This window comes from Rhinopithecus bieti, unplaced genomic scaffold (genome assembly GCF_001698545.2).
Source record: "Rhinopithecus bieti isolate Rb0 unplaced genomic scaffold, ASM169854v2 scaffold_31518, whole genome shotgun sequence".
Taxonomy (NCBI): Eukaryota; Metazoa; Chordata; class Mammalia; order Primates; family Cercopithecidae; genus Rhinopithecus; species Rhinopithecus bieti.
In genome coordinates, this window is record NW_016813455.1 from 153,260 (window position 1) to 162,759 (window position 9,500).

The following is a 9,500-nucleotide window of genomic DNA, read 5'->3' on the forward strand; positions in this document are numbered from 1 at the left end:
AGTGATCTCAGCTCACTGCAAGCTCTGCCTCCCGGGTTTACGCCATTCTCCTGCCTCAGCCTCCCGAGTAGCTGGGACTACAGGCGCCCGCCACCTCGCCCGGCTAGTTTTTGTATTTTTGGTAGAGACGGGGTTTCACCGTGTTAGCCAGGATGGTTTCGATCTCCTGACCTCGTGATCCGCCCGTCTCGGCCTCCCAAAGTACTGGGATTACAGGCTTGAGCCACCGCGCCCGGCCAATTTTTGTAGTTTTAGTAGAGACAGGGCTTCGCCATGTTGACCAGGCTGGTCTTGAACTCCTGACCTCAGGTGATTTGCCTGCCTTGGCCTCCCAAAGTGCTGGGATTACAGGTGTGAGCCACCATGCCCAGCCCTTGATTTCTTTTTTTTATTATGGAGAAATGGCTGTGACCAGAGAAGTCCAAATCCCAAGATGATCCTACAAACTTCTTGGTAGAACTTGACTGCTGCCCTCTCAGACTTTTCTCCAGAGCATTCCAAGACCAAAAAAGTGCTTTAAGTTCACTCATTTCTCTAACACACTCGCCACACTTCTTACCCACTCAAGACCAGACAGCTGGTGATTGTGGTAGGGTAGGAAACTGAGCTGAGTATCTCCTTTTCTGGGATACCTCATGTCCAACAAGGCCCAGTGACAATACTGCGCCTGACCTTTTTTCATGAAGGCTCAACCATTCTTCTCCAGCCCTGAGGTGTCTGAACTTTCCCTGCTAGGGACTTTACACATGTTGTCTCCTTAAACCCTCAGCAACATGGTCAGGTAGGTAGTAAGTAGCATACTAATTTTATGGTTGACAAAACTGAGGTTAGAGAGATGGAGTGATTTGTTCAAGATAACATAGCTAAAAATGGTAGAACTGGGATTTAGACCTAGGTGATTTGACTTTGAGAGCCTGTGCTCCCTCCACTGCACCCCAAGCTATATGAGACAGTAGCAGTGTGTGGTCAGTGGCAGAGGAGATGGCGGCTAGCCCATCAGCTGGTGACTTTGGTCCAGTGGTATTTGTAGTAGCAAACTGAAACTCACTGAATTTTCTTGTGTGTTTTCTTTTATTGCTGCTGTGCTCAACTTTTATCAGAAAAAGTTAAGTAACAAAGCCAGCTGAGATCAAGGGCTCATTTTAAAAACAACAACCAGGACAAGCAGTGATCAGGAGATTTATGTATTTATATATGTATTTACAGCCTGCCTTGTTCCAAAAAGGATTTAAGGGGCTGGCTCTAGGATTTGCTTTCAGGAGATTGTAGAAACAGTCCAGTCACCCATACTGCACCCACCAGCATATTGTCAGGGGTCATTTGGCTTCCAAAAGAGGTCACCTGAGACCTAGCATGTTCCCTAATTAGCAGAGAAAGTTTGAATCCTTCAACTTGATTAAGAGTAATTTAGGATGCTTTCATAAGCAAAGATTGAAAGAAATTATGGGAAGAACACGGGTTTCAGAGTCAAGAAACCTGGGTTTCTAGTCTTTGGTCTGCCTGCTATCTGACCCTGGGCAAGTCACTTTACCACTCTGATAATTAGTCTTCCCATCTGTAGTGCAGGAGGTTAGATTAAACATTCTTTTCAGTGCTTTTGGATTTAGCTTTTCAGAAGGCAGAAGATCACCTTCACCTGGCCCTCCAAATTCTTTCTGATTGCTGATTTCCCACCAGGACTTCGTCTTCTATGCTCCCCGGCTGCGGATTAACAAGCGTATCTTGGCCTTGTGCATGGGGAACCATGAACTATACATGCGCCGTCGCAAGCCTGACACCATTGAGGTGCAGCAGATGAAGGCACAGGCCCGGGAGGAGAAGCACCAGAAGCAGATGGAGCGGTAGGTGCTGCACACTGATGTGAGGGGCCAGGGCTGGGGCAAGGAAGCTTCTCAAAGGTGCCCAGCCTGCTAATTCAGGACATGAGGCCAACCTAGGACTTCATAGATGAGAGGTTAGACACCAATATTTACCTTTATTCAGAAAACATTTACCAAGTTTGAGGGGCAGTTTTTACAGAGCTGGATCTAGCAGGAACCTGCCCTGTAGGACCTCACAGTCTACTCAGTCTGGTAGCAGAGAGAGGGAAAACAACATATACATAACTCAAGGTACAAACACCATGCCATTCATTCACTTAATAAATATTTATTGAGCAATGAATAAGAAAAGACCAAAAATGTCTGCTTTTGTGAAGCTAGCATTCAAGTGGGGAGAAGACAAACATAATAAATAAGCAAATTATGTGGTACATAAGATGGTTAACAATTGCTATGGAGAAAAAAACATAGAAGAGGGGTGGGGAGAAGGGTAAGCCAAGTATTCTGAGGGCTCAGATGGAGAATACCTAGCCAAGGGAGATAAGAAGGTTCCTGGAAGAGATGGTAGGGCAAGAAAAAGCAAATACCTATTCCAGATTTGTAACAAACTCTGGGGAAAAGAAGCCTAGAGCTGGGCTTTAGGGCAGGCAGATTTGGACCTGAGGACTGATGCACTAGCCATAGAGATTACTGGACTTGAAGCACTTCATCCCAGCAGAGAGCCAAAACTTGTCTCCCTACAAGGTAGATAGGGCAGGTCTTATTGGACCATTTTCAAGATAGGGGAACAAGAGCAAAGCAGTGACATAGCTAAGGTCACCCAGTGGGTTGGTGGGAGAGCTAGGATTCCTGACTCAGGGGCACATTGACAGGGCCCCGTGTACACTGGCCTATGTGGGGCTGTGATATGAGGACAAGGGTATGGAGGTAAGGGAGGGTGGCCCAAACTCACAATCCCTGAGTGTGTTGGGAAGGTTGGGCTGAGAGACCCAGAGGCAGCAAGCCTTGCAATTCCCCAGGCTTTTTTTTTTTTTTTTTTTTGAAAATGGGGTCTTGTTCTGTTGTCCACGCTGGAGTGCAGTGGCGCAATCTCAGCTCACTGCAACCTCCACCTCCCAGGTTCAAGCTATTCTCCTGCCTCAGCCTCCCGAATAGCTAGGGCTACAGGCGCATGCCACTACGCCCAGCTAATTTTTTGTATTTTTAGTAGAGATGGGGTTTCATCGTGTTAGCCAGGATGGTCTCGATTTCCTGACCTCATGATCTGCCCGCCTCAGCCTCCCAAAGTGCTGGGATTATAGGCGTGAGCCACCACGCCTGGCCTCCCCAGGCTTTTATGGAGCTTTACTATCCTGTTTTATCCATTTTATCTCCTTCCCTAGTGCTATGCTGGAAAATGAGAAGAAGAAACGTGAAATGGCAGAAAAAGAGAAAGAGAAGATTGAACGGGAGAAGGAGGAACTNAGCTATTCTCCTGCCTCAGCCTCCCGAATAGCTAGGGCTACAGGCGCATGCCACTACGCCCAGCTAATTTTTTGTATTTTTAGTAGAGATGGGGTTTCATCGTGTTAGCCAGGATGGTCTCGATTTCCTGACCTCATGATCTGCCCGCCTCAGCCTCCCAAAGTGCTGGGATTATAGGCGTGAGCCACCACGCCTGGCCTCCCCAGGCTTTTATGGAGCTTTACTATCCTGTTTTATCCATTTTATCTCCTTCCCTAGTGCTATGCTGGAAAATGAGAAGAAGAAACGTGAAATGGCAGAAAAAGAGAAAGAGAAGATTGAACGGGAGAAGGAGGAACTGATGGAGAGGCTGAAGCAGATTGAGGAACAGACTAAGAAGGCTCAACAAGGTGAGGCTTGGAGTCACCTTGGAGATTGGGTTTTTCCAGACCTGACTCTGAGCTGGAGAACCTTCTTCCTGAGCTGTAGACACAGACAATGTAGTTCAGGTGTGGCTACAGACTAGAAAAAGAATGGGCAAGAAGAGAACTCAGAACTTTCTGCCAGCTTTGTCCTGGGGTGGATCATTTCCAGGAAGGAAGCTAGTGTGTCATCTTTATCTCGGTGCTCTTCACTGCCTTCTCCCCTCCTTTTCTGCCCAGAACTGGAAGAACAGACCCGTAGGGCTCTGGAACTTGAGCAGGAACGGAAGCGTGCCCAGAGCGAGGCTGAAAAGCTTGCCAAGGAGCGTCAAGAAGCTGAAGAGGCCAAGGAGGCCTTGCTGCAGGCCTCCCGGGACCAGAAAAAGACTCAGGAACAGCTGGTAAAGCTGTAGGATGGACTGGGGTTTTGGGAACTGAGCTTTCTTCCTTGTCTGCCTACTTACTTATAGATACTTTTGCTTACATGCTGGCTCTTTAGAGCAGACTACCACTCCATGGACCTCCAGGAAATAACTAGTTCGGAAGCAAGTTGAGAAGTCACTAGTGTGGCCCAGGAATTTTTGCAATCTTCCCTAACCCTTAGTTTCTGTTCACTTTCTTTACCCTTGGGTATCTGAGCTGATTGGCCTAGCAAAGGAAAGGGAAGGAGAAAGGAACAAAAGGAACTCATACTTGAGTTCCTGCTGTATGTTGCTGTGTTGGAAATATTTCCCTTTTCCTTACTTATTTCTTCTTCCCAGTAACCCTATGGGATTAACCTCATATGAGATAATATGCCCAGATAAGGAAATTAGAGCTCAGAGAAGAGATTCACCAAAGGTCACACAGCTGTGGCTAAATAAGGATTAGAACCCATTTCTGCCTCTGTTTGAAAGCTTTGCTCCCTGAAATGACATGCAACTGTGTCTATGCATTTTGGGGACATTTGGCATCAATACTTTCATCACAGTTTCCAAGGGTTCTGTGACACAGAAGTGAAGAACCTGTGGTCCAAACTCCTTGACATATACTCTTCCCCTCTACTGTTGGAGGTGGGAATATAGGGAACCAAGACCTGTCTCTCATGAGGAAGCTGTCATGGGAGATTTACCCAAGGTGTGCATAAGCTTTTTTCCTCGTTCAGATCACCTTGTGACACTTGAGTGTCTTTCCTGTACTTGTCCTGGGAAGAGTCTTAGTGGAATCCTGAGCATTCTAGGATATCAGGAAAGGATCTGCCACTTCAGGAAGTGACCCAGTGATGGCCAAAGCTTTACTGAGGCCCCAGCTGCATACTTGCCAAGAGGGGCATGGGGAGAGATAATGAGGAAGGGACAGAGATGGCATATTGTCTGTCTTCAGGAGGCCTACAGTCTAGGTGGGGGAACTCTGACTTGAAGTGGTGGTCAGGGAAGATGGGACTGGAATGAAGTGGTGTGGTAAAAGAGTCTCTGAGGCAGCAAGCAAGTGGAGCAGTAGGTCCCTTACTAGTCCCCCAGGGGAACTTGGGTTGAAGACACCTGGGTCCTGAGGACCAGAAGGCCCAGCTCTCACAGGCTTCCAATTTTTCCGTAGGCCTTGGAAATGGCAGAGCTGACAGCTCGAATCTCCCAGCTGGAGATGGCCCGACAGAAGAAGGAGAGTGAGGCTGTGGAGTGGCAGCAGAAGGTAAGACACAGGGCCTAAAGCAAAGCATTGAGGGAGTGGGTACCATATGCATAGGTTACAGCTCCTTAGATTCCTTACGTTTTGGCTCCCTCCCTCTTTCATACTTCCTACAGCAGGCATCATGAGAGAAGGCACTCATGGTTTCCTCAAATACTTACTGGAGTTCTCCAATACCTTTAGGAAGTTGGAACAATTGCTCTTGTTTTATGGCTGAAGAAACTAAGGATCAGGCAGATGAAGTGTCTTGTCCTACCTGGTGCCTGCCTCTTGCCAGACCATTCTAGGCATATACAGGATGCCACAGTTTAACTGATCTCACTGAAAGTCTTTCTCTCCTTCTGTCGCTGGACAGGCCCAGATGGTACAGGAAGACCTGGAGAAGACCCGTGCTGAGCTGAAGACTGCCATGAGTACACCTCATGTGGCTGAGCCTGCTGAGAATGAGCAGGATGAGCAGGATGAGAATGGGGCAGAGGCTAGTGCTGACCTACGGGCTGATGCTATGGCCAAGGACCGCAGTGAGGAGGAACGTACCACTGAGGCAGAGAAGAATGAGCGTGTGCAGAAGCACCTGAAGGTATCCAAGTAGGGCCAAGAGTCAAGGAGACTATGCATTGATTTAGTAGCCCATGGTATTCCCTAACCATCATGGGAGATAGGTATAAGATCCTGTCCCAGTGCTGTGTGGGAGCCCAAGCCTTTCTTAAGTGACAGCTTTAAGGATAGGTACCTCTCCCTTATTAATCAGACCTTGGGCTATCTCTTCCCTTTTTGAGATTTTCTCTCTGCCCCACCTCCCACTCACTACATTCACCTCTTACATTAAGAAAATATCTAGCTGACAAAATTCCCACCTGAATCTTTGGTATGTTGTTCTACTCTCAGAGAATACCCATTATCAGCTGGTCCCCTAAGTCTGTTTTATTTTTATTTTTTTAAAATATTCTTGCCCCACTGCAGTTCTAACAGAGTTGGAAATGACTCAATATTTATATATAGAGAGAAAGGGTGAGGAAGAAAGAGGGAAACAGAAGAGAAGAGAAGTCTGGTCAAATAACAGGAGGTAAAATGAGAAAAAGCCATTGACCTCTGTGTTCCTGTGCACCCTCGCAGGCCCTCACTTCGGAGCTGGCCAATGCGCGAGATGAGTCCAAGAAGACTGCCAATGACATGATCCATGCTGAGAACATGCGACTGGGCCGAGACAAATACAAGACCCTGCGCCAGATCCGGCAGGGCAACACCAAGCAGCGCATTGATGAATTTGAGTCCATGTAATGGGCACCCAGCCTCTAGGGACCCCTCCTCCCTTTTTCCTTGTCCCCACACTCCTACACCTAACTCACCTAACTCATACTATGCTGGAGCCACTAACCAGAGCAGCCCTGGAGTCATGCCAAGCATTTAGTGTAGCCATGGGACCAAACCTAGCCCCTTAGCCCCCACCCACTTCCCTGGGCAAATGAATGGCTCATTATGGTGCCAATGGAACCTCCTTTCTCTTCTCTGTTCCATTTAATCTGTATTGCTAGAATATCCTACTTGCCCAGCCCAGAGGTACTTTCCACTTGATTTTGCAAATACCCTTACAGTTACTGTTGTCCAATGGGAGTCAAGTGTGGAGTAGGTTGGAAGCTAGCTCCCCTCCCCTACCACTGCCTTCTTCTTCAGGGTCCTGAGATTTACAGGGTTAGAGTATTACGTGGTTTAGGGAATGAGACAGGACCTTGGATATCTGCTCCAGGATGTCAACTGACCTAAAATTTGTCCTCCCAGTGCCCATCCCGTTTAGAGTTATTTAGGCTTTGTAATGACTGAGGGATAAAAAGATGTTCAGTCATTTTTGTTTCTACCTCCCAGATTGGATCTGTTACAAACTCAGCCTCAATAAGCCTTGTCGTTGACTTTAGGGACTCAATTTCTCCCCAGGGTGGATGGGGGAAACAGTGCCTTCAAGAGGCTTCACCAAACGTACTAGAAGGCCATTGACCATTCTGTTCTGGCAAGGCTGAGTAGAAGATCCTACCCCAATTCCTTATAGGAGTATAGGCCTGTCTAAAGTGAGCTCTGTGGGCAGAGCTACTCCTTACTTATTATTCCAGATCTGCAGTCACTTCGTGGGATCTGCCCCTCCCTGCTTCAATCCCCAAATCCTCTCCAGCTATAACAGTAGGGATGAGTACCCAAAAGCTCAGTCAGCCCCATCAGGACTCTTGTGAAAAGAGAGGATATGTTCACACCTAGCTTCAGTATTTTCCCTGCCAGGGGTTTTAGGTCTCTTCCCCTCTCAGAGCTACTTGGGCCATAGCTCCTGCTCCACAGCCATCCCGGGCTTGGCATCTAGAGCTTGATGCCAGTAGCCTCAACTAGGGAGTGAGTGCAAGAAGCTAAATGTGGTGAGAGAAGTCTGTGCCCTGATCCCAGTTTACTCAACCCTCTCACGTGACCAAAATCCCCTTCTCATCACTCCCCTCCAAAGTGGTGACTGGGCCCTGCCTCTGTTTGACAAACCTCTAACCCAGGTCTTGACACCAGCTGTTCTGTCCCTTGGAGCTGTAAACCAGAGAGCTGCTGGGGATTCTGGCCTAGTTCCTTCCACACCCCCACCCATTGCTCTCAACCCAGGAGCATCCACCTCCTTCTCTGTCTCATATGTGCTCTTCTTCTTTCTATAGTATTATGTATTTTACTGATATCTAAATACTGATTTCTGCCTTCCTTGCTAATGCACCATTGGAAGATATTAGTCTTGGGGCAGGATCATTTTGGCTTCATTCCTTTACCACCCCACACTTGGAAAGCATATACTATATTACAAAATGACATTTTGCCAAAAATATTAATATAAGAAGCTTTCAGTATTAGTGATGTCATCTGTCACTATAGGTCATACAATCCATTCTTAAAGTACTTGTTATTTGTTTTTATTATTCCTGTTTGTCTTCTCCCCAGGGTTCAGTCCTCAAGGGGCCATCCTGTCCCACCATGCAATGCCCCTAGCTTAGAGCCTCTTTCAGTTCCCCTGTCCACCACCCCCGACTCTTTGCCTGACCTTGAGGAGTCTTGTGTGCATTGCTGTGAATTATTGACACTCACTTGGTGATATGTCCTATATTGGCTAAATTCAAACCTGGAATTGTGGGGCAATCTATTAATAGCTGCCTTAGAGTCAGTAACTTACCCTTAGGGAGGCTGGGGAGAAAGGTTAGATTTTGTATTCAGGGGTTTTTTGTGTACTTTTGGGTTTTTTAAAATTGTTTTGGAGGGGTTTATGCTCAATCCATGTTCTGTTTCAGTGCCAATAAAATTTAGGAAGACTTCACAGTGACTCAATATTTCTTTGTAGTATGAGTGGGTAGCTCTAAGATATTTCACTGCAATTTCTATTTACTCTATATATTACCATCTTATCTTTGGTCTCATTTCATCTATACCTCAGGTCTATGGAGAGGGGTGATATGACTATCCCCATTTTATACAGGAGAGAATGGACTCAAAGAAGTATAATAACTTCCCAAGGTCACAGGACTGTCTAACTTAATAGTTTGTGCCCTTTCTGTAGTTCCAGACCAACTTTTCTACTGTGGGTGTGGATCCTGCATTGACCATGTGATGCTCCTGGACTTGCCTGGCATTGGGACTTGCCTGGCATTGGGACAATACTTATTTGTATTTCTTGATTTCTCTTGGGGTGGTCAGGCCTTGTCCTACCTCCTTGTCAGGAAGGCCTTCAGGCTTTCCCCACCTCCTACTACTCTCACATATTGTAGTGCCAATAAAGGTCAGGAAAACTACCTTGGGTCCTGTTTCTGAAGGCAGTGGGGAATGGAGTGTGAAGTGAGGATGGAAAGTGTGTGTATGTACAAAAGCTATTGGGTAGTACTTTATAGTTTATAAAACATGTATAAAACATTTTGTAGCCTAGATATGGTTATCCTCATTTTGCATATGAGGAAACTGAGGCCAGACAAACCTTCTAAACTGTCCTGGACCTGGCACTCTCACTTACCAGTTTCCTTCCTGGTAAGCCAACGCTTGCAAGGAAAAGTAAGTTATCATATGTTCCCTTTCCTTCCTTCCTTCCTTCCTTCCTTCCTTCCTTCCTTCCTTCCTTCCTTCCTTCCTTTTTTTCTTTCTTTCTTTCTTT

At 46.7% G+C, this 9,500-nt stretch overlaps 1 protein-coding gene across 1 annotated transcript in view; it reads left to right on the plus strand.

Moving 5' to 3' along the window:
- Positions 1-8,675, plus strand: part of MSN (moesin) — an 83,554-nt gene extending 74,879 nt beyond the window's left edge. The window contains exons 8-13 of the mRNA XM_017848442.1: positions 1,678-1,841; positions 3,543-3,673; positions 3,926-4,086; positions 5,261-5,353; positions 5,706-5,930; positions 6,467-8,675. Of these exons, the coding sequence (XP_017703931.1) occupies positions 1,678-1,841; positions 3,543-3,673; positions 3,926-4,086; positions 5,261-5,353; positions 5,706-5,930; positions 6,467-6,631 (939 nt within the window). The 3' untranslated portion in view covers positions 6,632-8,675. The remainder of the gene's footprint in view (positions 1-1,677; positions 1,842-3,542; positions 3,674-3,925; positions 4,087-5,260; positions 5,354-5,705; positions 5,931-6,466) is intronic.
- The last annotated feature ends 825 nt before the right edge of the window (positions 8,676-9,500 follow it).